The sequence below is a fragment of the Corvus hawaiiensis genome, chromosome 16 (genome assembly GCF_020740725.1).
Source record: "Corvus hawaiiensis isolate bCorHaw1 chromosome 16, bCorHaw1.pri.cur, whole genome shotgun sequence".
Taxonomy (NCBI): domain Eukaryota; kingdom Metazoa; phylum Chordata; class Aves; order Passeriformes; family Corvidae; genus Corvus; species Corvus hawaiiensis.
The window spans coordinates 824346-852340 of NC_063228.1; the positions used below are offsets into that span (position 1 = coordinate 824346).

The 27995-nt window shown below is 42.5% G+C and overlaps 1 protein-coding gene across 4 annotated transcripts in view; it reads left to right on the plus strand.

Annotated features, from left to right (window-relative positions):
* Positions 1-27995, plus strand: part of XYLT1 (xylosyltransferase 1) — a 170914-nt gene that overhangs the window by 82826 nt on the left and 60093 nt on the right. For all 4 annotated transcript variants that reach the window (XM_048320694.1, XM_048320696.1, XM_048320693.1 and 1 more), the window contains 2 exons: positions 25696-25868; positions 26502-26704. In XM_048320694.1, the coding sequence (XP_048176651.1) occupies positions 25696-25868; positions 26502-26704 (376 nt within the window). The remainder of the gene's footprint in view (positions 1-25695; positions 25869-26501; positions 26705-27995) is intronic.

Here is a 27995-nt window from a genome sequence, read left to right on the forward strand (position 1 = left end):
GAGAAGATACAGGGAGACGTCCTTTGTGGAGTTCCTTTCTTCTCAGGAGATCAGCAACCTGTGGACAATGTGGCAGATGTTTCCTTGCTGGGGCCATGTCTGGCCTAGTCCTGTACAGGCCAGACTACAGACACCAATTCTCCTGGTGTGCCAGACTGTCTTCTGCTCACCAAAGCTGTCCGTGGATGTGGAACAGCTGCCTCTCTTCTTTGTCCATCATCATGCGTGGTCCTCCTCTGGTGCAGAGGTACTGGGAAGAAGCAGAAGTTTAAAAGAGAATTCTTGGCTCTAAAATACCCATCACTCTGTACCTAGACAAAATCCCCTTGGACTGATCCCGAGTGACCTGACCTGTGCCACGTTACCCCTGCAGAATCCACTGTTACTGTGGGCAGGAGCACAGTCCCAGAACGGCCACTGTGACCCTGCCCAACAGCAATGGGCAGCAGTGCAATTGCAATTACACCACTCCACATTTCAACATGATACTGAAGTTGTGATTTCTGCTTACTGTCCTCCTCCTGAGATGGAAAAAGCCCAGCTGCTGGCCCAGTGGCTGGGCTCCATCCCTGAGTTCTCTGGTTCTCCCTTCCATGTGGACCATGGCAGTTTGCAGCTCTGCACCCCTTGCCTTGGAGGGTTGCTGGATGGACACAGAGCACAATTCCTGCTTGGTCATTGCCACCAGGTCCAGGAGTCATTGCAGGCAACGTCCCCGGTGGTATCTGCACCAGGCCTCCTCTGGGCCAGCCTCTCTCACCTGCCATATTCCCAGGGCAGACTCTGGCCTAATCCTTACCATTAATTACCCAACTGGGTTTATTCTTGACCCAGACCTGTGGCTATAGATAGACCAAAGGTACATAGCAGGGTTTTTTGAGAAGTGTCTTCTAAGATGTAGTTCTAACAAATGAAAAGTCCACTGGAAAGCAAAGAGCCTCAAGTGATCCTGATTTATTTCCCCTGGGCTTTTCTGTTGTCTTTTCTTAGTTTTTCAGTCAAAGTTAGTAGTTTTCCGCTACCTTCATCCCTGTGGGGTAAACCCAACTTATAATAAAGTAGGAAAATAATCAAGCTGCCCTCATTCAAAATCATTTATCAGCACTGAAAGAGCTTTTTCCAGATCAGACTGCCTTCTCCCTGGTTGCTTATTGATAATGCTGCTCTGGCACACAGAAGCAAGTGCTTTCAGCTTCTTAGAGGCTGCTGGGAAGAAAATTTCCCATTTTATTTTAGAAAACACAACCTGTTGGTTTTCAAACTGAGAGAAAAGTGCTCTGGAGCTCTGCTTACCGAATAACACACAGGTAATAGCAATCTGAATGTCTACAATGTTTTTATCTGACAGCTTCAAAGCACTCAGCAGAAAGAGGTGTGATTTACAGGAAGGGAGAGGATAAGCCACTAAGATGCCAAATACTTGTGGGGTGGAGCAGAGCTGTTCTTCAAGGCACGGAAATGAAAGCATCCTCTACAGAATTTTAAAAGCATGGGAGCTGTAACGAAGCAAATAGAGGATTTCATCTGCTCAATATGCATGTGTGTGCACACGGTGACATATAAATGCGTGGTTTGTTTAGCTTTTAAGGTTTTGGCAGTGCATTTTTGGACTCACTGGGTTTGATCTACAGATCATTGAACCCCAGATTTATCTTTTTCTGCTGGTTTCAGGATTCCAAATGGCATTGGCTGCTGCTGCTTTCCTGTGTGTTTAATCTGTTAGTGTGACAGAATCACTGTGGTGAGCTATACACAGTTTAAGGAGCATGTAAGAGCCACTGCACATGCAGCCCAGACAGCATTTTAATTTGCTGCACCACAGATGACTCTGGTTGCAGTAAATTTACTGTGAGTAGACTAATTGCAAAATAACCCTAATTGAGTAGTTATCAGCAAACAACATCCTGTGGAACAAAACTGCTTACAATTAATAGCATTTAAGCCATGCCTTGGTATTGTGCAGAACGCTAGGATGTAATTACACCATGTACAGAGATTGTGTTCTGTTCTGGAAACCGTGTTTCCAGCACTGCTTTCATTATAAAGGGCCATTTCAAGATTCAGTACTTGCATTTTAGGCAAAATGAATTTATGAAATAAGTGATGTGTCTCTCCCCTTACGTGTGTGAAGCAGAACCAACTCTAATAAAATCAGTGAAGCTGTGGCACTGTCAGGAGAAAAATGAGATCTCAGGAAGAGTGTGTGTTGCCAGTGATTCTCAGATTAACTTTTATTATGGCCACATGTGCCAGTTTGGATAGTTAAAAGTGGGGTGTAAGGAATGAAAAGATACTCTGTTGTTCTGGCTGAAGATGGGCCCTTCTTCATGGCATGGATGGGGAATGCAGTCTCTCTCCCATTTAAGTGATGGCAGTGTGTGTCAGTGCCCAAAGGGCACACAAGCCCCTGTCAGCAGTCTGGACGTGCAGGCAGCCCCTGGCTTGCTGTTGGGTCACTCTGGTCATTTGGGGACTGATGAGGCAACCCTGGTGTAAGAGCTGACAAAACACTCACCCCTGCTCACAGCTGATCTGTTCCCTGGGCAGAGGGCCAAATGGATGAATTATCCTTAGAAACTGGATCTGGTCAGTGGGTCAGAAACTGGACGAGTTTCTTTACCAAAGGAGGATGTGTGTACATCTTGTAAGGGAACTGGAATTGCTAGAAATGTCCTTGTGGCATCCCAAAGTAGGGTGACACTGTTTTGCCACCTCCCTGCATCTCTGGGGACAGCTGCACTGTAGAAAACAGGGGACTGGTGTTTCTCAGGGATGTGTGAGATTGTGGCATTGCAGAGCTGAGGGCTTCTTCCTCCAAAAATAAAGCTGTGATGAGCACAGGCTGGCTCTGTCAGTGCTGTCTTGCATAGACAGCTTTGGTTTTAGAAGAAATTCAGTGAGGGGAAAGCTGTTGGGTGTCTGTGCCAATTAATCCTTTCATTTAAATACAGATAGCTCCTGTCTAGATCATCTGCAAGTTTAGAAGTGGGAGAATGAAATCAGCCTGATGTTCCTCTTGTTTTTTTCTCCTGATGCTACTGTCTGGTCATGTTTCTCCACGTTGGGCCTGTCTGATCACCTGTGGGTCTAGAGGCTGCAGACTTGGTCCCTGAGATCAGACTTGCAGAAATCATCTGGCACATGGCATCTCAAGGAAATGCTGGGTGCAGTTCATGACACAAGGAGTGGGGGGCAGAAGGGATGGAAAATTTATGGTCAGCAGTCCTAGTTCTCACCAAGCCTCTGTTTTGGAAAATGTTATCGTTTTATGGAGCATTAAAGGGGGAGCGTGGGCAAGCGTGGGAGAGGATAATGGCTGAGTATGTCCTTGCTGCAAACCTCCTGGGAGGAGAGCGTGAGCGTAGCAGAAGCTGAGTGAATATTTTGATAAAGATTACTGTGTATGTAGAGAGATGGAAGAAAAGTACTTAAGTACTCGTTAATGTTTCCCAGTGATCCTGAAATGTGTGGACAGAGCATTGGTGGGGAAAGTCAAATACAGCTATGGCTAAAGAAAATTGTTGGTACGAAGCTGTGAGCTGGGGGCAGTGGGGAGAAGAATCAGGAGGGCCAAGAAACCCAACCCAAAACAGAAACACCAAAGCCAACCTCCCCCTGTACAGGGAAAACTTGAGCCCTACTCCTTTTCATACTTAATGTTTTTCATATTAAATGGTTGTTGGACCTCTGGAGTGGACTCACTATGATGATTTTGGTAGACGGACCCTGGACAGGAAACATGGCATCTAATTATCTTAATTTTATTCAATGTTAAGCAAGCAGCTGTGTACATTAGTGCTGGACGGAGCTTGAGCTGGCTGCACAACACCTTTAATGTTATTCTTTCCTAATTTGATATTGCAGCCATAACAAAACTGTGTTGGGATGTCAGTGTAACAGACTAACTGTAAGCAGGCAGCTTTTAGATTTGCTGTTTGTTTTAAGCCTAAAATGCCATCAAGGACAAAGGAGCACAGATTCAGCTTTGTCTTTCTAACCATTGCACTTCTCCAAATACCATTACGTAGCAAATTCTCAGTTTTCACAGGAATCTGCAGCTGATGAGCTGTTATTTTGAGAATGGGGAAGTGCCATGTTCCAGAAATGCCATGCTAGCTGCAGCTTGAGGCTGCCGTGGTTTAGTTTGAAGCCAGTGGCACTGACTGTATTACTTTAAAATAATTGTGGGGGGAAAGTACTGACATTCAGTTTCTTCCTCCTGAGCCAAGGCAAAGAATTTTCCTCTTTTGTGGCTTCTAGAAACAATACCTTAAATATATACAGAGTTTGTTACGGTATTAAAAATATAATTAAAGGGAATGCACCCTGTTTCAGGAAGGTTTTTGAAAGGGTACGTTTCTTTGATGTATTTTGGGAGTCACTGAGCTTTATGAGACCACTGGTTTGTAATGTCTTCCCCTGGAAATGAGGAAGAGTTGTTTAAGAGATCTAACTCTGAATTAAAATGCCAGCAATCTAGGCATGAATCCAATCTTACAGGACATTATTGCCATTTTAAGATTCCATACCATAATTTACTTGTTTCTGTTGCAAATATTTCTTATGCAGAAGGTAGTTTTAAAACATCCGTCTTTTTTCTCTGTGGGTAATCATGACTTCTATAGAAAAACTGAATGACAAGAATCTGTAGCTGAGCAACCTTGAAAAAGATTTTGAAATGGCTCATTGTATATTTAGTCTTCCAAGTAAATGCTTGTCTTTGATAGTTTGAGAGCGTGTTAGAAGTGAATAGCCCTGATTTGCTGCTCACACTATTTTAATATCCACGGTACCTCACTGATGTATCATTTAGTTGTGTCAAATAAGTTACTCCTGATTGGCACCTTTGTAAGGAGGAACAGAGCTCCCACCTCCCAGTCCCTGCTGCTGTCACCAACAGGCTCTGCTGAATGCGCAGTAAAGTCTGAAGCATTTTACAGTTTTACTCTAAAATAAGATATTGGTTTAAAGTCCTGGCCCTACTGAAAGGCCCATGGCAAAAGTTCATCATTTTTCCTCGCTAGTTTTCTCACCATCCCCCAGGGAGGCCAAAGAATTTTTCAGTCCTTTCTCCTAGAGCTTGCGGCAGCTGAATGACCTCTACCATCTCTTGTGTTCAGTGCTCACCCATCCGTCTTCATCCATGGATGTTACTGTAAAAATGGTGGAAGATTTAAGCCAAAAAGCAAAATTACACTGCAGGAAAATCATTATCTGATACCTTGAACTCTGTGGTTTCTCAAAAACAATTTGAATAGCAGTTGTATTGTGCTTTCGAATTGGGAAATTGGTAGGATTTATTCTGCAGGACTGAATTGCTTGTTGCCTTTTAAAACAGAATTTCTCAATATTGTTCTTCTCGTGATGAAACCCAGTATTCTGCAGATAGTGCTGTCAGGAGAGAATTGACCATGTTCCCCTTCCACACCACCATCTCCTGGGCTGCTACAACTTTTCTGGATGCTGAAGACTTTGAAGAAAGATCCTTCTACTTCCTAATGATGTCCTTTGTCTAGACTAAGGAGCATGGGCACATTTGGGTTGTCAGTGGGTGGTACATGTTAAGCTCTTCATTAAGCTTATAAAGGCCTGGTTCAGACATGGGTTCAAGTTCCTTGTTCACCATCAGCAGATGCACACTGTTCGTGTTGTGGAGGGAGCGTGTTGTTCTGCACAGGCAATGAAATTCAGTGCCAACTTCAACCTCGCACGTTTTCATTAACAGCGGTTTGGGTACTGCCTTTGAGTTATGCCAAAAGCCTGTGAATCAACAGCTTTTATTGAGACGCCACTCTCCTTACTTTACATTGTTCCCTACTACCATGGCAAATGAAGGTCCTTGCAGGAGATCACCCTCCTGGCCTCTGTAATGCTGATGGTTTGTGATTCGGAACATAAAATCTTTATGACGCTGTACCTGTATCACATCTTTGTGTGAATCAGCTTGAAGAAGTTATGAGCTACAGAGCTCATTTCCCACTTTCTTGCCAATTCCTCCATCTTGTGTTTGCTTACTTTAATGACCAGCAGTCCTTCAGGCATGTTCACAGGATAGCCTGTGTTGGAAGGGACGCACAAGGATCGTTGAATCCAACCCCAGGAATGCCACCCTGTGCCTGAGAGCATTGTCCAAACACTCCCTGAGCTCTGCCAGCCTTGGAGCCCTGACCACCTGCCTGGGGAGCCTGCTCCAGTGCCCAACCACCCTTGGGGTGAAGAACCTTTTCCTAATATCCAACCTAAACCTCCCCCAATAGTCTGCAACAATTGTAGGTCCACCAAAAAAACCTGTCAATCAAAAGGATCTTCTACAAATCTCATTGGAAACCTCACTACTCAGCTGAAGTTCAGGGCAGCCCTTGGTGTAACTAGAATTGTATCATTCTCTTTGTTGCAAGGTGATTGTGTCTCTTTTTGGAGACTTCCTTACCCATACTAATGGCAGTGTTTTGTTGAAGTCTTGGTTAATTTCTGTAACTCATTAAAAGTTGTAAGAGAAACACTTTGCTGGTGAGAATGCAGCATTGCTGGTGACTGGCTGTAAACAGCAGCTTAAGCAGTCTGGCTGCTTACTCACCTGTGGTTTTAATTGCAAATGAAGGCTTCCAGCCAGCCAATGGATATTGCTGTGCAGCGGAGCATTGCAAACCCTGCTACTCTCAGACTGAGAGCTCTGTGTGTGCCTTGTGTTACTGTGCTGCATAATAGTGTGGAGCTCGACAGTAGTATGACTAACCAGAACCATCCATTTTCATGTTCTTCATCTATTTGTGGGCTGTGATTCATTCTGGGCAATTTACTGAATGGTAGAGAGGAAAAGGGAAGTTCAAAAGAGAAATTTACTGCAATATATATTTTACCCATTTGTACTTTCTCTTTGGCATGGGACTGAGGTGGAGCTGCTCTGGAAGAATTTCACTGTGACGCTCTGAGCCGCTTTGGGGATCTATCCCCAAGTCATTCTCTCTGTCTGAGAGTCACTTCCTTTGGTTATTATTCAAAGCATGTGAGGAATATACCCCTGTACAGAAGGGAAAGCTGGACAGAGAACCCAGCCTGGCTCATTTGGCCACCGTGGCAGAGAAACAAATGGCTGAGGACAGGTGTGGTTGAGATTAACTGGGAGTAGAGCTACCAAGAGTAATTGTGGAAAAGGCTTCTATGTAACCCACTCTGGATTTGCTGATCCAGAGCAGAGGGAGGCTACATGGAGCTGATGTGGTTTTGTAAACAAATCTATCATTTCTGCCAGGAGGTGATCACAAACCCAAGCTTCCTGTGAAGTGTTAAAAGCAAAGTGGGCTAGAGGTTTAACTGATGTAATAAAGTAGCTTTGCTGACCCCTCTTAAATGATGTCTCACTTCAGTAAATTTATTCAGTAACCTCTATCAGTGAACCATAAAAGGTCTCTATGCACTGCTATCACCAAAATTTTAAGTTCACTGAGAAATAAACAAGACAATTTTGTTCTTGTAGGAGCAAGCAAAGATAAGGAGGTAGGGATTTCTGTCTTACCAGTCTATGGAAGTTTATAGTCCAAAGCAAAGTCCAGCATTTGGGAATAAGAACAGTTTTATGGCAGTTCTGATTCTGAAAATGTTCTACCTTGCAGACCCCTGAAAAACAAATGGGAAAATCACTTCTGACAGGCTCATGAGGAATATTACAAGGAAGCTTCAGATATCTCTGACATTCTTAACCTGGTCATCAAAAATGGAAGTCTTAATGAGAAATCCTGCTAGATTCAGCTCCGTCATTTACAATTGAACAAGCTGCAGTTAACACACAAGTTCACTCATTTTCATTTCTCTCAATCATTTCTGGCCATTTGTAGACATAATTTGCCAAACATGCAAACATTACTGTTTTCATGATGTTTGCTTTATATTGCTGCAGCCTGCAAAATTTTAGGAAGTAAATTAGCGACGTTAGGGGGCCCCAGTGCAAACTTGAAATTACTCAGAGGGTTCTACTGGAATCCATCCAAGCAGAAGGATCACTTAGAGAAGGAGAAAAAGGAAGGATGCAGCGTGATTGCTCTAGAAGTTATTAAAGAGCTTTCAGTTAAGGAGGGGACAGCAAGAATATGCTCCATTACACCACATATGGGCCGACCAGATAAGCACTAAATAGAAATTAAGTCCTAGACTAGTACTGGGGAAGCTTGGGTTTCATTCTTTGGTGTGGGACAGGCTCGTTGGGACACCTCAGCTCATGTCATGTACAGACCAGGTATTTAACTCCACTGCAGATGTATGCAGAGGAAAAGTGGTGGTGGTGATGTTACTGCTAGTTTGGTATTTATGTGGATTTTAAATCCTGTTTATCAGGAGACTTGGAAATAATTTTGTTACAAAATAACAGGTTTTTTTCTGAGTTCCCTAAGGGAGTTTGCTGAACAAAAGTATCTTTAAGGAGGAAAAATTCTCTCTTTTCTCCCTTTTCTCTCTTTCTCTCTTTTTCTGGTAGCTATTAGTATATCTAATATTCTTGTACTAGACCAAATCAGTTCCCTTTGTTTCAGGGTGCTTAGGAAGGGAACTGTGGTTTTACTTATCATATATTTCAAAGCCTGGCTGGTGCTATATTAGTTTCCACAATAAATTTCCCAAGGTAAAGTGACAAACCAGTAATTTTTCATTATGAATCAGCTATCCATGAAAGATTGGATTTAGGTCAAAATTTATTACCCTATGGAACTGAAGCCAATATTTAACATAATGTCAGCTATCTTGATATTAGAGAATTTTAATGGGTATGCAATTTTATTCAATGATGAAGTTATTTCAGTTGTGTAGTGTATGTCTGGGCAATTTGATATACAGAGCCTTGAGATGAAAATTGGATAAACATGGAAAATGATGATTGATTGGTGGAAGGCTGCAATAATGTCTGCCTTGATATACCTTTTATTGTTAAATTATTTATCTAATGCAATCTCCTACACTTTTAGGAGTCTTTAAGTTGGCATTAAATCGATGTTTAAGTCTTCACAGTCAGAAAGGCCTCATAACTCAAACTGATAAATATCTTCTAACACATCAAGAGGAATAATGATCCATCTTAATACTCAAAGTAAGAAAGGTGTTATTCTTCCTATTTTCTATGAATCCCTGTAGAAGGACTGAGCCCTAAACCAGAAGAATTAAGATTAGAACACAGAAAGAAATATCAGAAAGAAAAAACATAGTAGCAGTTTGTCTGTGGAATTGAGAGCAAATTCAGTCTGCTTTGAGTAAAACTTGTCCCCAGGACTGAGCAGAGCAGTGTGAGCTGGCCTTGCCGTGCGGGCTGTCCTCCGAGGGCACAGCGGGGCGGGCAGGGGTCTGCAGGCACAGAGAGGGGGGCACAGCTCTTCTGTGTGCCAGGGCACACGCAGCACCTGCTGCAGGTGGCTGAGCCTTTCCCCGGTGCTGGGGAGCAGAAGGGGCAGGGAGGACCAGCAGAGCAGGAGCGCCTGGCTCTGGAGAGCTGGGAGCCCAAGCGCTGGGATTTGCCCCGGGAGCTGCGGGCTGAGGCTGGTCCCGTGCCAGGGGCCGTGCTCTGTGCCCTGTGCTGGGGAGCTCTGCCCTGATGGCCTCTCACTTGTGCTCTTTTGTCTGGGCTTTGTCTAATACAGATCAATAACTTGCTATTTCATTGTTCAGAAGATGGTGTAGGTAGCTTGTTTTCTACCCCGTCTACCAAGTGTTACATGGCAAGGGCCTGGATTATTTGTCTAGAAGGCAGACGAAAGGATCAGCAAGCACAGCTGAAGCTGCCTTTCTGCTGTGGATGTACCAGTTTAAACACCAGAAAGAAATATTAAGCATAGTCTATAGGCAAAAAAAAAAAATTAAATCCTTATTCAAATCGTGATTAAATCAAGTGAAGAGTGAATAGGAATGTGAGTTCCCTTCTGCCTTAAAGGCAGCAATATTGTTGAAAACTAATGCTGCAATTTTATTCAATTAGTAGGAGGATTTTCATTTTTTGAAGTGGAGATAAGAAAAAATTATCCTATGGATAAATAGAATCTCCAAATGAGTTTTCATCTTAAAGCGTTACAAATTTATTTCAACTATACCTAAAACTATCCAGCTGCAGTAGCACAGAGGTGCCCTAAGTTCACCTTCAGTACTTTGTAAGTTTGTCCAGAATTCAAGTGGAAGGTGAAAACCTTGCATCATCCCTGAATAATACATTTCAGAGCTGCTGAAATATTTTTCATCATTTACATAAATCTTGAGTAGAAATAATAGTGATTGGACAATTTTCTTTTCCTTATCTGAGTTGAGAACTGAAAACTTTAATTGTTAGCTGGCCGAAATTGGTGTAGCTTTGTTTGGATAAAGCAGTGAACTGAACCAACCCTGAAGCTTTTCTAAAATGCCGTCATCTCCCTTTCAAACAGCATTTGCCTGTGCTGAGGCAAAATGGAGGAAATCCTACATTTCTTCAGATTAACTGGATTAAGCTAGACTGGAATTGTGTAACACTACACAGGAGACACTTAGCATCCCTAAAACCTCAGGCTTCAAAGGGCAGATTTTGTAGCAGCTCAGGCTCCCTACCTGGGCTTGTTTATTGCCTTGGACATTCAGACATACTTTTATGATTCATAATCGTCCATAAAGAAATTCAGCTGTTACTTAAAATGCTCTGTTGGGAACGCTCAGTAGTTATTAATTAATAATACATCAGTAAAGCAACAAAAAGGCAGGTAAAGATGCAGTTAGAAGTATTGGCTGGGTCTCTGCTGCCTTCAGAATTGTGGTTATGTCTCGTTTCCCCAGGGTTAGCTCATCCTCGTGGCTCTGGGTTCTCCTCTTCATACTCCAGGCACTTTCTGTAGAAGATACTGAGTGATGCATGAATTTACCCATAATTAAAAGTAAACCAAGATGCCTGTTAGCATTAAGAGGTATAAACAGACTCTTAACATTTTTTTCAGTGCCAGAAACCTGTCAGGGAGTTGTGAGAAGAGAACACAAAACTACTTGGTAATTTATTTTAAATGAAGAAAATTCAAGGCTAAGTGTAAGAAGGAAAAAAAAAAGCACACTAAAATCTACTTTAACTGCTGTTATATGTTGCTAAAGAGTTTTATAGATCTGTGCCACTTTATTACAGTGCCAGTCAGGATCCATGCTGTGAAAGTCAGTGCAAACCTGGTGTCTGTGGGGTTAGAGATGGACCAACTGAATGTTGCTGCTTTTGAAGATAAAAGGATGGGCTGTTGGAACATTTCCTATACCCACTGCTGGCCCAGAGCTGAGCACTGTTTGGCGATATTTTTTTGTATTTTTGCTTTCATGCTCATTACATTTGCAATGTGTCCTCTATTTTTGTGTGGTAATTGGTAATCTGGAAAATTTACTTGGTGTGCAAGATTTAATATTAGGTCCTGCTGTCATGCTGACAGTGAATTAGCTTTTTGGACTCGATCATAAGTTCTCAGCAGGCACATATGTAATTAAAATGAGCCCACGTTGAGTTTCATATTAACACTCAAATCACCTTTGGCAAAAGGTCTCTGTGTTCTTTCGGGATTATACTCTAGGGCAATGTAATTACAGTGTCAAACGTAATTTTTACTTTTAAATACTTCTTCATTTACAACAATATTAAACTTTTCCATGCTAGTTCACTTTTGGATTTATAAAATGATTTTGTTCTAATAAAAAGGTTGCCAGCACAGGCATTCTATTTCAGATGTTATCTTCAGCTCTAAGAAAGTTGTCCTGTTGAACAGCAAGCATCTGGTGTCAGGAGACATTGGATTAGTTTACATAGAAAGTCATTCCCGAAATAAAGTGTTCTTTCATTAGGGAAAAGGTGGTACTTGCTTGTGGCAGTACTTGTGACAGTAAGGTCAGGGTGGTCCAGTCTCAGAAAGGACGAGGATGAATGGTGTGTGTGTGGGTAAGCAGTTCACCTTCCAGCAGGAGTGTCTTGAGAAATAACAATGAAGGCATTTTTCATCATTCTTCTAATGTCACAATAAAGAGGGGGAAATTGCAACTCAGATGTTTTTGATTCTTTTAGGTAATATGGGGGATTGTTAAGGAGGCTCAAAGTTAATCTGCATTTATATAGATCAGGAATTGTTCAGAACTGGAACATGAATCAGAATTTGGTTCAGACACGCTCATCTCTTTTGATACTGATTTTACACTGTCCATTCTCCACTGATTTCAGAGGGGCTGCAGAGTGGGAGATGGACTGAAATGAGTTCAGCAGACGAACTGAATAAAGTTAAGTTCCTACTATCCATTAACTCCTTGCCTTAACAAGTAATATTTCTTCTTGGCTCAATTACAAAAAATCTTCAGGGGGTTTTGGCTTTTAAGCTGTGAGGAGGTCGGGTTCCTGACAGGCAGAGGCTCACTGGAGTGTTTTGCAGCAGCAGCAAAGGAGACCTTGCTGGAGACCTCCGTCCGTGTTTCCAGGTTCTCCGGGTTTCTCCGGGTTTCTCCGGGTTTCTCTGGGTTTCTCTGGGTTTGCACCTCTCTGTACTGAGCTGCTGCATCGGGGTCCTTGCTGCCTCTGCCCCTCTGGATAGTGAAGTACAGAACTATTTCTGCAACAAACCCACTGGGGCTTCTTTCCTGTCTCCTCCTCTGAGGGGCTCAGGGTCTGAGGGCTGTGCAGGTCACGGGCAGCTCCGACCACCTGGCAGCCAAGGAGCCTTTGGGCTCTTGCTGCAATCCTCTGCCAATGTTTCTTATTTCTCCTGGTCTCTTTTTTTAAATAAACATGTCATTTTACAATCCGTGAGATGTTTCTTGTGTTTCACACATTTTCATCTTCTAAATGAGGTTTACTTAGCAGTTTTGCAGCCAGTTGATGATTTTCGTGCCCTGCTGTACCATAAAGGCCAAGTTGTGAATGAATTTGTTTAGGGCTCTATCTTTTTAGAGGAGGAGGAACTGAATTACATCTCAAAACAAGTTGCTTGGGGTTTTTTTTTAATTTTTCTCTTTTGAGCCTCCCCTTGTGATAGGGATGATCAAATGGCTTGTGTATGAATGAGAGATGGCAGGAGGAAAACCCAAATATTGGAAACCAATGCTACTGGATTACATCTAGACCTTCAAAGCAGTTTTTAGCACTTGCTTTACCTAATTAAAATGCATAACAACTTGGATGTGTGCCCTGTCTCACAGTGTGCTGCACCATTAAGTTATTCCTGGAGATCCACACTAATGCACAGCTCTCTTCAGCCAAGCTCCCCAAATTCAGTGGGGTGGGATAAGCTGTGCACAAGCAGAGCGTCCCAGTGCCAAGGTCCTGCTCAAACCTTGCCAGCAGAGAGGCAGCAGCGTTGGAAGGCAGGATCAGTCCCAGCTGCAGGAAATGGGAAGTGCCTGGGGCCAAATTTAGTACCTCTGACTGCTGACATGAAATGGAGAGTTGCAGAATGGGAAGAGAGACTCTGAGGGGCAGAGTTAAGATAATTTTAGAAATAATGTCCAGAATTATTTTTGTCTGTGAAAAATCAGCATTAATTTTTTGTTTCAGACATTGCACAGATACTCTCCTCTTGTGCAGTATAGAGCACACCCTTCTACAAGTTACTGTTTCAGCAGCTCCTTGACATCCAAGGGCATCATGGACCTGTTAAAATCTGAGAGAAATTTATAACTCATTTATAAATTATGGTTCTATTGCAAGAATATATTTCGCATACAAATTCTCCCCAGATGCTTTTAGCAGCAGCCAGTAACTTATTTAGCCAATGAAGTGATGTTTTCTGAACACTGGATTTTTTAAACTAAACTGTAATGTCTACTGAAATACAGAAAAATCGCTTTATGTTGCTTTTGTTGAACAGTTTCTGATGCCAGCAGTTTGATTTTTCCTTTGTTTTCCTTTAGTGGTATGTTACTGGGATCCTTTTGGTTTGGAGTGAAAGTCCTTTATTTTAGCAACAAGACTATGCTGTTTTGTTCTGTCCTTTGCCCATCACTTTAAGTGTGAACATACATCCTCGTGAGTACCAGTGCAAATAATTTTCGTGAGAACATTTCAAAAACCAAGCTCAGTTAATTCATAGTAATTTGTTCCTTGCTGGCAAAACCTTTGTATTAGGAGTTGTTTTCCCTGTTGTTTCAAGGGGGTGAATGTTAAAAGTGCTGACCCTGCCAGATGTGTCGGGGCACAGGTTTGGTGCTGACACAGCTGGAGTGGGGCTGCTCCAGGCAGGGCTCAGTGCAGAGGGTGGGGAGGGGGAGCAGAGCAGGTGCTCAGCAGCTCTTTGCTAAGTGGATGTTTCACTCGCACAGAACCCATCACAATGAAGCATGGAATTCAAGATATGATTTTCAAGGCACCCTAATTGGATTAGAGGGATTGTATTAACGATACGTTGGCTATGAAATATTTAGAGGATTAATGCCCAATGATTCTTTTTTTTTTTTTTTCCTTCTTAAACCACCTTTACTAATCCCTCTTGATCAGAAGCAGCTTCTGGAAAGCATTCTAGCCAGGAAGGAGAGCCCAGCCCTACCTTTCCCATCTCCAGGAGGAGAGACACAGGTTGTTACATGCACTGCACAGACCAAAATTCTCCATTTTAGTTAGATCCAGAGTAGTCATTGTCACTGGTGCTTGTTTTTTATAAAAATGTGAATCTTTATGCCCTTAATATTTTACATGTTAATGAACAATTTTGGGGTGGAAGGGTGGCCTGCGCAAGAATTAGCATCCATATATTTCTCCTGTGTTTTAACCTGTCTATGTATGCTAAAATCTAGCTCAAGTAGTGCAGTGTCATTTATTATTCAGATGGTATTGTAACTGAGCATACCATACAATTACATTTTTGAAGTCTGCTGAAGGAACCAGTGTTAATTGCTTACAGTAGAATCTATTTGCTTGTGGAAATGTCACAATATAATTATGTTGCGTTCTTCTGTCTGACAAGCAATATACCCAGAGAAGATTGGTCCTTTTTTCCTTCTCTGTTGAGTGAAATTATTCATATTCCACATTCATCCTGTAAGTAGTACACAGGTGCTTTCTGGAAGCACATAAACTGATCAATGATAAAATAATTCATGTGTTACTATTCACACGGGCAAAAGAGAAGTCCTTTGGGTCATTTGACAAAACCATTGCTCAAAGTGTCCTTTGACATAAAGGATATTTGACAATAGTTATGTGTCAAAAAATTAGTTATGCTGAAAAATGTATACTCTGAGTGCAGAAACTGCATTTGTTTCTGGGGGAAGCTTGTTTTTTAGGTGTGCTGTTTTACTTTAAATGTTTCAATTCCCACCATTTCCTAGCTAATCTACCAGTGTATACAAACTCGAGGCATAGATGTATGGATGGTGCTTACACATAGTGAATCTGATGTCTCACACAGCTTTTATTGCCACAGTGTGAGATTCTTAGCAGTGCTTAGTCCCAGCCCTGCAGCCTTTGAAATCCATAAAGTTTAACTCAAAGGGGTGCAGAGGAAGCAGATCCTGACACCTTTGGAGTGAATCTGCACAGACCTGTGCTATTTATCTTTTCTCTCCCTTTTGACTGGATTGTGAAATTCCTGCTAATTTCACTTGCCCTGCAAGTGCCAGCTAAAGCATGAGGCTAAACTGTCCCATTTTGCAGCACATTGACACAGGGAACAGGTATGAGGGTTGAGTTTTGCTTTTGCTGGTGCAGCCTTTGTTCTCAGTACCTAACCTGACCTTTTCCAACTAGCTATATAAAATACATGTGAAAGTCTTTACTTTCTTGGTCTGTTTCCAACATTATGTTCATAATTATCTTGAGCAGAGAATAAAGGCAAACTCTGTCCTTCCAATTCTACATTCAAAAAATAGGAGACAGATGTAATGGAATCTCAGAGGGAGGATTAACTTCGAGTTAACAGACCAGATACTCATATGGTATAAATTAACTTGGTTCTGGCTTTACACCAGTTGATTATAATGATTAACTGTTAATTTCTTAAGATTATTTGGGGGAAGTGATACTTTACATAGGACTTGAAAGAGGACAGCACAGTAAAACAGAAAGGGAAGACATTGATTAGGCAGGTAACAAACATGCTTTCATCTACCTATTCATTCCTTGGTAGTCTCAGCAGTACATAATGTCTCCTGGGAGGTTATGTGGAGTAGAGACGTGTGTAATTGCTTGTGTTTTCACTCCTTATTGATTATTCTTGCTGTGAGCATGAGAGGAAGAGATGGTGTAAAGGTTATGGTGTGCCAGTCTCCAAACACACTGGAACAGACACTCCAATCAGCAAAGGCTGTTTCAAATGCTAATTTGAAGTATAAGCCTTGATATACTTCTGTTGCTATTTTGCTTAGGATTTGTTATGTTGATATTGTTCCTTTCTTGTTTGATGTTTGCCTTGGTTGCTCTGTAGTAACTGATTGGCTTTCAAGATTCTGTTCCTTGAAGGCTTAAACTTCCTGATGATTTGAGGCAGAAGAGAAAGTCTGAACTGAAATAAGGACATTTTCTACATTGTCTTCTTGTCCTGAACAAGAAATCTAAAGGCTTTGCAGGAGGGAAGGGACTGAGGTTCCTCAGAGAAGAGCTGGCTCCAAAGCCCGCTGATGTTTTGGTGTGAATGGTGGTGGGCCTGTCACTGGTGTCCCAGCTGGGATGTAATCCATCTGCAGCAGGAGGGCTGGCAGCCTCTGGAGGGCAGTTCAGGCCACCTAAATCAGCAGTTGATTGTCCAGAAAATGCAAATTGTGAATGAGGTTTTATAAATGCTTCAGTCTGGGTTTATGTCATCAGTTTTCTTGGGAGTGGTGGGATGACTTATCTTGTATGACAAATTCCTGTTCTCATCAGTTTGGGGCTGTTGATAGGAGCATCCTTAGCAACAACCAGTGGTGGATAACTAAACACAAGCTTCATTTCAATCCTTTCACTTCTTGCCTTCTGTAACCTCTCCCCTCCTAATGAGCACAAGTCAGTTCTTGGAGCACAGGAGCTGAATGAAGAGTCTCCTCCTGCAGTGAGCTCACTGTCAGAGGAGGGTGGCTCCACACAGTAGGAAAACTCTCAAGCCTTATGTATTAGCCATAAAAGACAGGACTGCTGTTTTTCCTTTTCTCGTGGGTGTATTGTCATGGCACTGGTGCATTTAGGAGTTGTCCCTGGTTGCAGTGATGAGCTGGTTGGGCTCCACAAGTTTTGACTCTGAGCTGGAAATGGGCTGTGGGTATGTCCCAAGAGCCAAGCTGGAAAATCTCTTTTATTTGAGTGTCTTCTTAGGGCTGTATGACACAAGCACCTGTATATGGTGGTCTTCCTCTTTTTTTGTGGTTCCCAAGAGTGTTATCCCTCAGATGTTAAATCACAGAATCAAAGAATGGTTTGGGTTGGAAGGGACCTTAAAGATCATCCAGTCCCAAGCCCCCTGCCAAAGGCAGGGATGCCTTCCACTAGACCAGGCTGCCCAAGGCCTTATCCAACTGGCCTTGAGCACTTCCAGGCTTGGGGCATCGTCAATCTCCCTGGGCAAACTTGTTCCAGTATCTCACCACCTTCACCGTAAAGAATTTCTTCCTAATACCAAACCCAAATTTCCCTTCTTTCAGTCTGTACCCATTACTCCTTGTCCTGTCACCACAATTCCTGACAAAGGCTCCCTCTCCTTGTAGGCCCCCTTCAGATACTGGAAGGTTCCTGTGAGGCCTCCACAGAACCTTCTTTTCTCCAGGCTGAGCAGCCCCAGCTCTCCCAGCCTGTCGCCCCAGGGAAGGTGTTCCAGTCCTCTTACCAACCCCATGGCCTCCTGGACTTGCTCCAACAGCCCCCTTCTGTCCTTCTGATGTTGGGGGCATCAGAACTGGCTGCAGCACTTCTGGTGGGGTCTCAGCAGAGCAGAGGGGCAGAATCCCCTCCCTCGAGCTGCTGGCCACGCTGCTTTGGATGCAGCCCAGGATTTGGCTGGGTTTTGGACTGTGAAGTCAAACAAAGGTGTAAGGTGCAAGAGGAATGAATGGTCTTTGCAAAGAAAATTTGTGTCTGTTCTTGTATCTGCTTTATGCTGTATCTCTGAAGTCCAATAATGTCACTGAATATAGTAAAAATAGCCTGATGCTCATTTAAAAGGCATTTTGTATTCACCCTAATAACACTGATCATGATGTGCTAATTGGCTGTTAATTGATATGATAAATACTATTATTATGAGATTTATTCTAATTCAACATTAATTAATGTACTGTTGCTTTTGAGTGTTATTTATTCATGGCAGTCAGTAGGAATAGGGAGAAAATGCTTGACTAACACACTCCAGCAAAACTACAAATAATTGAGATTTGTCTCCCAGGAATGCTACCATTTTCATAATTAGAATAGTCAGAAAAGCAAGCTTGTTAGAGAGATGATTGGCCTGCCTAGATAAGTATTGTAGTAAATTAAGTTTAGTGTGTGTTGCAAGTGCAGTATAGTGGAATCTGATAATTAGTCGGTCATTTGCAAATCATAAAAATGGTTTCAGTAATGACTCAATACTGACTGCAAGATAGAACAAATTTTTTGTTTGAAATATGGTAGGCTGCTTCAAACCAATGCTGCCTGCTTTTGCTAGAAATTTAGTGAATAGGAGTGTGCTGCTGCTGCACACACATGTACACGGACTCTGAAAGTTGATTTGGAACAGTTCTGTGTTATCCCAACTGCTTTTGCACGTTTTGTGGTACAAAAAATTTCTGTCCTTGATCTCAAGGTTTTTATATTTTTTCATTTACAATGAATTCTGCAAATCAGGTGAAAAAAGACATATTCACCGAATTTTCTGGTGCAGGGTGTCCTTCTGGATTTGTTTAATGGATGATGTCTGCCCCAATGGAAGTGGTGCATGCAGCACGAATGTAGCTGTAACAGGAGGATGACAAAGCTGGGATGGAAATGTTTTCTTTTAAATTCCAAAACAGAGAAATATCTTCTGGATTTTTTCCCCTTGGGATAAAATAGAAAAAATCATCTTCTTATGATCCAGCTGTGAATATGAAACGGTTCTACCTGTGTCCTCTATCTTTCTACCTTTCTTCTTCCATGCCCTTCATTTTTCTGTTCATGAACAGCAGAACTGAACCTACATCTGTAATTACAGTGAGTTTCCCTTTTTATATAAATTCTGCAGGGATGCAGAGCTGCTCACAAACTCACTGTAGAGAAACTTCAGTGATCTCATGAAGGGAATTTCCATCTGTAAGCAGTGACTCTTCTCCTCTGACTGCCATAAGTTGATGCTGTCACCCTCTGAAATGATTAAAGAAGACTGAAAATACCCACATCAGCAGCTCCTTTGTTCCAAGCCAGGGCTTCTTCTCAGCATGGAAAGAACATTACTGAAATCTGTCTTTTTAATGTTAAATGCAGTAGCCACTGAGTGCTTCTAAATTATGTCTCACTGCTTGCCTCCTACCTTGCATTGATTTTTTGCTTATGGGTTACTGATCATATGAAGTTACACAGGATCATAAATTGCTCCTGTAATTCTTGATAGAGTCTGAGACTGAAAAGTAGTAGAACAGGGTTGTTGAGATAAAACATTGCTGCCAAAAAATTGAATATCCACTCTTCAATAGCAGCGTGATTTCGGAAATTTTTTCCAAAGTGCTCAGTGCTAACTCAGAGATAAAAAGTACAGGTAACAGCAATTTTAAGGAAATCTACAGAACAAACTAGCAATACTCCTTTAATTCTGTAAATCATAACCATCCCTTTCAAATCCCCATGCCTGGGGACAGGTGTGCAGAAGATCATCTCCACTGATTTCAGCTCTCCTACTTTGCTGAGCAAGTTAAAACCCACTAGGAGAAGCCAAACCTTGACCAGTCATGGTAATGATCTTCCTCAGGAGCTTGGTTTGCTTCCCTAGAGCCCCTCATGGACCTGGGCAGTGGATGTGCAGGGCTCAGTGGGCACTCAAGGTGCCGATTCCTTTTCATGGTAGATATCTTATTTACCAGAGGGTTCTTCTGCACAGTGAACAGATTAGTGACCAGTGGGCATTTTACATATACATAATTGTAATAATTTAAAAAACAATTTATATATACATATATATGTAGTCAGTGCTCACCTAAAATCTTTCCTTTCAGTGAAGATCTCCACAAGGGCCACCATGGAAACAAGTGAATCATTTCTTCAACTGGAGGTGAAAATTGGCATCCCAAAGTTGGGGTTAATGTTGCTAAAGATAGTTTTCTAGGTTCTGGCATAGGAAAAATTGTCTTTTCATCTGACTGACACACGCTGTGCTTCAGAAGTTACCTCTCCTGTGCAAGGTGTCCTCAGTGGAGGGTACTGCAGCAGGACAGACCATCCCCTCTGGAGTGATGCTCTTGCTGGATGGGACCACTGGGGCTTAGCTCCAGGGAGAGTTCTGGCTCAGGCCGGGAGAATGTTGCTGTTAGCAAACCCTCAGACCGAGTCTTCTCATCAGGTCCTGATGGCTCTCTGGTAAACTGCTCAGTGACATTTTTTGTTGTTTTTATATAACTCCCAACTACTTCTATTACTAGGTCTGATACAAAATTTTTGTGTCCTAAATGAAAATGTTGTATTTATTCGTTTTTGGTCTTGCCACCATTTGAACAAGGCAAACCTGTTTCTGCTCTAATCAAAATGGAAAACATTTTCGGATGAAAGCCAAGCCTGGAAATTCTCGACCTGCTGTGTTGTTGAGTTTGTGAGCAATTGAAAAGGAGTTTATAGTGGAAATCTGAGTTCAGCAACTACACTCAGCTGGCTGCTGCAGAAATGGTCCCTGCCTTTTTGGAGCGATTATGTGTCATACTCCTGCTGTAATGACAGGGCTTCTGATTGCATTTATGGATGTAATAGCAGTAAATAGTGTGCTGAACTACACAGCAATAACTCTACTAATGTCCTCTATCCATTGACTCATGGATCAAGGCACAGTGTACACACGCAGCTGTGCTCAGATGAAGTCAGCAGCATCCAGGTATCTCTGTGCAGAGGAAATCTGTTGGACAGCCAGGACAATACCAAACTGAGAACAGAAGGTGATGGATTGATTAACAAAACATAAGATGGCTCACAAAATAGATTGAAAGATTGCTTTGTGCTGCTGGGGAAGTATGATGCCATTAATTAACAGTAGAGGTAAGAGATCAGCAGGCTGGCTCTGAGTTATATTGGGGGATGATTGAACATAATGTGGCATCACAACAAATGTGAAAATGATTGCACTGTCTTCATTATTCTGGCATTTAGTAATACGGCAACAGCTGAAGATTAAACCCTTAATTATGAGTATTGATTTCTCTTGGCACAGAAAGTACAAGTTAAAATTGCACTAGAGCTGAGATTCTCCTGTTATCTTCAGAAACAGGTACGAGTTTTCCTGCTAACACACTGATGCCAGGCTTTGAGCAGGAAGCAAAAAGGGCAGCTTTCACTTTTCTCAGTAAGGTTGTGAAAGACATTTGGTGACAGAGCAAAGTGCCATGGTTTGTTTTCAGTGGAGGATAGCACAATAAATACTCTTTGACACAAGGGCTGGAAGATGTTTGTTATGAGCTGAGTGTGCACTTCCCCTTTGCTGAGGCTCCAGTTTCTCTGGAGCAAGGCCATGTGAGAAGTTGCTCTTCTATCCTCTGTTCCTATCGTGTAATGAAACAGCAAACTTTGAGGAAGCTTAAGACAAGTCCTGCTTCAAGGCCAGAGTGGGTTCACCTGTGCCAGATGGCCACAAAGAGGATGTTTGTTTGCTCTTCCCACTGACTCACGTGTGCAAAGCAGTTTTGAGGGTAGAGCTGTGCTCCCAAGATGGAACTGTAACAATCATATTCTTCACGGGTTTTGTTTTACTTTGTGTTCACATTGTGGGGTTTTGATTATGGTTTATAAAGCGCTGATGGTTTCTGGTTTACTTTGTATTGACTTTGTGGGCTTTTTATTAGGGTTTGTAAAGCACTGATCTGTGTAAATGATCCTAGAAAAAGGGAATTCCCTAAACATGTAGGAAACTTCATTCAACAGGCAATACCCACACTCAGAGAAGCTTTCTAGGTGAGATGGAGTGCAGCTCCAGTTCCACTGAGACTGCCCCAAGTGCCATAGGAGATGGAAATTCTCTTGTGTTGGCTTGACTCATTTTTCTTGGAAAGGCAGGCGATGGAATGTTGAGAGGTGGCAAGTGTAGTGAAGGCTTGGGAAGTGCTGCAGAGGAGAGAATCCACCCGTGAATCCTCTGCACCTGGTGGGTGAGAAGAAGGTGATTTTGACAGCTGCTTTTTGCAGGACTGTATTGACTGAGGGTGGAGGCCAGTGGAATCAGCAGCTGGATTGAGCCTTAGTGCATGGGGAGAAGGCAGTGTCGTGATGCACTGAAGGAGCTGTCAAATCCAAGCACTTCCTTAAAATGCTTTTAGATTTGTATCACCAGTGAATGGTAGGATGTTGAGTGAAATCCCCTGATGCATTTTCTGCGTATCCTGTCCCAACAGCCAGCAGAGGATGCGCTCCTACCTGAGGCAGGTCATTAATATGCCAGCACTGACATGATGTGCTAGGCTTTGGTCTGCACAAGTTTTATAGAAGTGAAGTGGCTGGAGTTATTCAGGTCTTGACATTGCTCATACAGATCTGAGGTCCTACTGTTGCTTTTAGTAAGCAGATCCTCAGTTGAATGTTTCCTGCCCATTTCATCTTCTTTGCAAACCAGGCTGGTTCTTTATCAGTGGTCTGCAAAACAGAGGGTGCTAAGCAGCCATGAGCTAAAACCAGGGAAGTGACAGTATAGAGCAAAGTAGCAGATGGTCTGATGGAAAAAGTGTAACATTCTTCCTTCGTGAAACTCCAAGCAGCCAAGAATAGGATTATATTTAAAAAGCCATAATAATATGGAGGTGGTAAATGCAGGTATAAAACTCTAAACCTAAAAGAGAAGGAAGGAACAGGCACATGAAAAAAAAAAAGGTTAGAGAAGGAAAACAGCAGAGAGCAAAATAAGTCACTGCAGGAATTTATTAGAGAAAACTGATGCAGTGAGGTGGCATTTCAGGTGAAAATTTGAGAGGATTTTGTTCTCAGTAATTGCTAGATAAATGATAGTGTAGGTATTGAAAGCAAGTTAGATTAAAATAAAAGACCCACTATATGACTATTTTAAATTCCCCTCACCTTCTGCATATCATTGCAGAAAGCCACTGATTTCGGAAGGGAGGTTATCCAAAAATGTAATGAAAACCACTAAAAATATTTGAGTCCATTGATGGGAATCATCAGCTTGAAATCAAAGCAGTTTAAAAGAAAAACGGCTTGTTTTTGAAATTGCAATTGCCCTTCATTCCCCTGTCAGTTCTCTTTGCAAGCACATTTTCTTTCTCTCACAGTGCCTTTTTGTCCCTGTCACTGTGCAGAAACCCTAAGGATGTGTGTGGTGAAGCTCATCAGCTGCACAGGAGAAGCAGTAGAACTGGGCATAGGCTAATGGCCATAATAAACAAACTGAAAATTATAGAATAAATTAAATTCAAGCTTTCTTTCTAATATTTTAATATTCATCTGAGTCTTACTGAACCAGTGGTGGAGGGTATTTTAAAGAAATACCATTTAAGTTGTTTGAGTTCCCCTGTAAAGTTAAGAGTGACTTATGGGGCTTGGAATTTCCTAATGTCTGGTCTGAATACAGCTGGGGCAATAAAGTTGCACTAATTTATGAGCAGTACTACTGCAGAGGGATGTTCCTTGAGGGGCTGTGGACAGGAAGGGTCTGCTCTCTGGGGCAGGGGGCCTCTGGGGCTTCATAGGCTCTTTGGTGTTCTGGATCTGTGTGTGTTCCTGGACAGGGATGGAGCTGCCTTTTAGCCTTTTACATAGTCCAGCAAAGAGCCTAATGCTTGGCACAAGGTAGCCCTGTGACATGTGCGGCTGTCCTGGGGCTCCAGGATGGGAAGAATGGACTCTGACTTAAAGAAGTGTGCTAGGGAAGCACTGCTGAGGAGACACTTGAAGGGAGAGTTGGGGGAGATGTTGAAACCATTCCCTTCTGAGATGTGCTGCTCCCACGTTGCAGCAGGATCTCTCTCTCGTGGTTGTCTAAAAGGAGTGTTTCAATTACTCAAGGGCATTTCAGTACAATTAAGGGGATTGTTTGATCACCTAAACAGCGCTCTGCAAACATTCAGTTGGTCTGGTTTTTCCAAGTTTATACTACTCCCTTGAATAAGAAGATGCACAGGAAGGATTAGGCAAAGGTCTTTTTTCTGTGTCCAGCATTTGTTTTGTAATTATTACATTTGGAAAAAAAGAAAGCTTTTGATACTGTTTACTTTTATCAACATATGTTTCCAGTTTCAAAAACCTGGGGAAAAGCGTCTTTCTCTTACTCTCGCTTCACACTTGGCAAATGTCTTCTTTGTTGCTCCTTACATCCGATCAAACAGACTGAGCATGTGCTTTTAATAACTGCAGGAGATGTTTTGGAAGGTGCAGTGGGCTTTGTAGCTGTCTGATGAGTGAGCCCAGAACAGCCTCAAATTTGTCCTGCAGCCTAGAGCAAGTGTCTCCACTGTCTGCAAAAGGAGTCTTGAGGTGGTGGGGACGTGGAGGTGAGAGGAGAAAGGGGCATCACAAAAGGCACTAAGTGCAGAAACTGGGTAACTGCTCAGATCTTCGGAATTTGAAAATTGTACCCCTGGCAGGGGGGGATGTACACCAAGTAATTCTTAAGACAATGCTATTCCTTTCATTTAAAAAAGGAATAAAGTTAAAATATGCAAGAGGAACATTTGGGCAGGAGGAATTTTTTTGGCTTTGAGGTACTTTCCTTCTTTGTCTGCTAATATTCAAAATTTCAGGTTCTTTTTTTGTTGTTTTTGAGAAAGGTCCTTGCAAGGTCAGAGCACTGAAGAATGGTGTTGTTTCACTGAAGAACGAATGTTAGGTTTTGGATAAAATGGTTGTTTTCTTACATTGTGTTCAGGTTTTTGAATTGCAGAGTGGGTACACAAACCAAAACCAAAGCACTTTAAATTCCTTATTAGAAATGTCCCTCCAGCTCTTCAGTTTATCAGCACATCCTGTCTGAACCTCACACTGTGGTGTTTGCTTTAGAAAAGGAAGACCAGCAATTACTCTGTTCAAATAAAAATGAACAGGAATTTTAAATAGTACTGGAAGACCCCCCCATGAAGAAGTGAAGATTTGCAGGTTGCATTTAAATGCTCCAGGGCACATCTGCTGCTACAAATAAATGCTATCAGTCGGTAATCCTCAGCAGCTGTTCAGTAGCAGAGTTCCCCCAGCTTCTCAGCAGAGCTGTGCTGATCATGGGAACGAGCAGCTTTGGCTCAACAGGCAGTTTCCTTCTGGGGGAATGCCGGCCTTGTCGTCGTTTGAGTACTTCAGACGCTGCTTACAAACTTGGAGGTGATTCCTTTGAAGGTTCAAATGTCTGTACTCAGGTGGGGCTTGATCCAACTCATAAACACCCGGGTGTTTGTCTGTGCTCCTGCAGCCTTGTTCAGCATGAGGCCCACGGGCATGGGCTGCTGCCCAGGGGGTGATGGCCCTGTGTGGGGACAGAGGAGAGGGCTACAAACTGTATGGGACACAGGCTGGCACCCCTCATGAGTTCTCACCCTGCCTTACAAAGGGCTTTGAAGAAAGAGCCCTGGTGGAATGTGTACTGCTCTCTGCACCCCTGCCCCGTGGATACACTCAGAGATGTCCTGTGTTTTGTTTTTGAACAGGAAAAGCCAACAACAATGTACAGTGGGATGAGGACTCCGTAGAATACATGCCAGCCAACCCAGTCAGGATCGCATTTGTCTTGGTTGTTCATGGCAGAGCTTCTCGGCAGCTCCAGCGCATGTTTAAGGCTATTTACCATAAAGACCATTTTTATTACATTCATGTTGACAAGGTAATATATCACTGGTTATAAATTGCCTGTCTCACCATCTGTCAGTCTACCCATCTTTGTCATCTTCTTCATCTTCCTTTTACCTCTGCTGCATAAAGTGCACGTCACTTTTCGTCTCTCCATCTATTACGTGTTTGGAGCCTCTTTTTTTTTTTTCTTGAATTTTCTTTCTTGTTATCTTCTTTATGTAACAGCCTTCATTTCTCCTTCTATGTCAATGAGTATCTCCCCTTGTCTCTCTGTTGAACATTCAGTTAGCAGTAACTGATAAGTTGTGCAGACTGAGGTGGTGGCCCATTGGATGGAGAGCTGACCTGAGGTGCCTTGGGCAAGAAACACACTGTGAAAGGGAGGTGGTAGCAGTCACCTCTTTACAAAAGCCCTTTGGGATCTACAATGACAAATGGTGAATAAAGCTAATCACCCTGGTTAGTGATTACTGTAGTTGTAATAAAAAGTGTTAAACAAGGTTCTCTGTACATTTAGCAAAAGAAGGGTGTAGACCATAGTAAGTGAGGGCAAAGCAATGGCAGCACTCAGTGAGTCAAGAAGTAGGGTTGGCCTTTAGTGAATACAGGGAGAGTTAATTTTGGACAGAATAACTTGAATGTATTGCTCTTTTCTCCTGTGAAGCGATCCAATTACTTGCACCGGCAAGTGCTCCAGTTTGCCAGCCAGTACCCAAATGTGAGAGTCACCCCTTGGAGAATGGCCACTATCTGGGGAGGAGCGAGTCTTCTGACCACCTACCTGCAGACCATGAAGGACTTAATGGAGATGAGTGACTGGCCCTGGGATTTCTTCATTAACCTCAGTGCTGCCGACTATCCGATCAGGTACAATGAGTATTTTAAGAATGTACATGTTTTGTTCCTAAAGAAACTAAGTATGGCTGTAAGTCATGATGTGTCTGTGCTGCAAGGAGCAGAGGAGCAGTTTCTTTTGTTTTACAGCAGAAAACTCCTCTTGTGAGCTGGTGTCTGACAACCACACTTTAGCCAAGGATTCAGTCACCTGTCTGTACCTTGTGTGTCTTCCATTTGCCTGGGGGGGACTTGCACTGAGAGGCTGCTCTAGTTAGTCATTATTTCCAGCACAAGGGGCACCTGCAAGAGGGGATGAGAAAAGTGGCCAGAAGTGCTGGAGCTCAGCAAATGAATCCCAGGCATGGAGAGATTCCACCCTCCCGGGGCTCTGATTAACAGTTTGATTTGATGTCTCAGCAAGTGTTGAAGGTACTCCTCTCCCTTTTTTCAGTACTTTTTCTGTGGAGGATAATGGTTGTAGAAGTGACAAATAAGTTGCTAGGAGTCAATTGTATCTTCAGCATCACTCGTTGCCTGAATATTCAGATGGCTTCAGGCAAAGAATTTCACACACCATCACATGCTAAGGCTTGTGATTTTGAGTGAAATTATATTCTTTCTGGATTTACATCACCCAGGCCTCAGAGCTGCATTCTGTAATTTTACCACATTGTGCAAAGGTAGATCGTCTGTAAAAAAACCCAACCCAAACAAACAAAAAAAACAACAACAAAAAAACCCACCCGAAAACCCCCAAGTGTCCTTAAACTGTTTTTAGGTTTAGGCTCTAAGAGTTAGTAAGAAGCAGGAAACATGAAATTCTCCTTGTGGCTTCTGTTTCCCTCTGTGCTGAAATGAATCAGTGAAAGGGGAAGTGACTTTCTTGGGTGATTGCCTGATGAGTGATGACACAACATGGTTTTAATACTCCTGCAAGAGAAATATGCTTCCACTGGTTAGGTTTCTCCAAGATCTCTCCCAAAGTATGAATCCCTTCCTGAAGGTGCTCCTTGGACAGAAATCACCACTGAAGTGAGCAATGACAAAACCCCTGAGGAAGGATTTTGTGAGGACTGACAAAAGGCTTTATTGCTGGTGCCCATTTCTAAGCACTCAGTGAAATGCAGCACATTTTGGGGAGAAAGATTAGAGCACTAGAGTTACTGAGACTGCCTTGATATTAGAACATGGGGATTTGAATTAAGAAATCACAGTACTTAAACACTTTCGGTGTCCAACAGGAAGAGAACTAATAATTTTGACATATCAACCTTGTTTATAAGGGAGAGTATGCAGTTTTCTGTATATCTGTTGAGTTTCA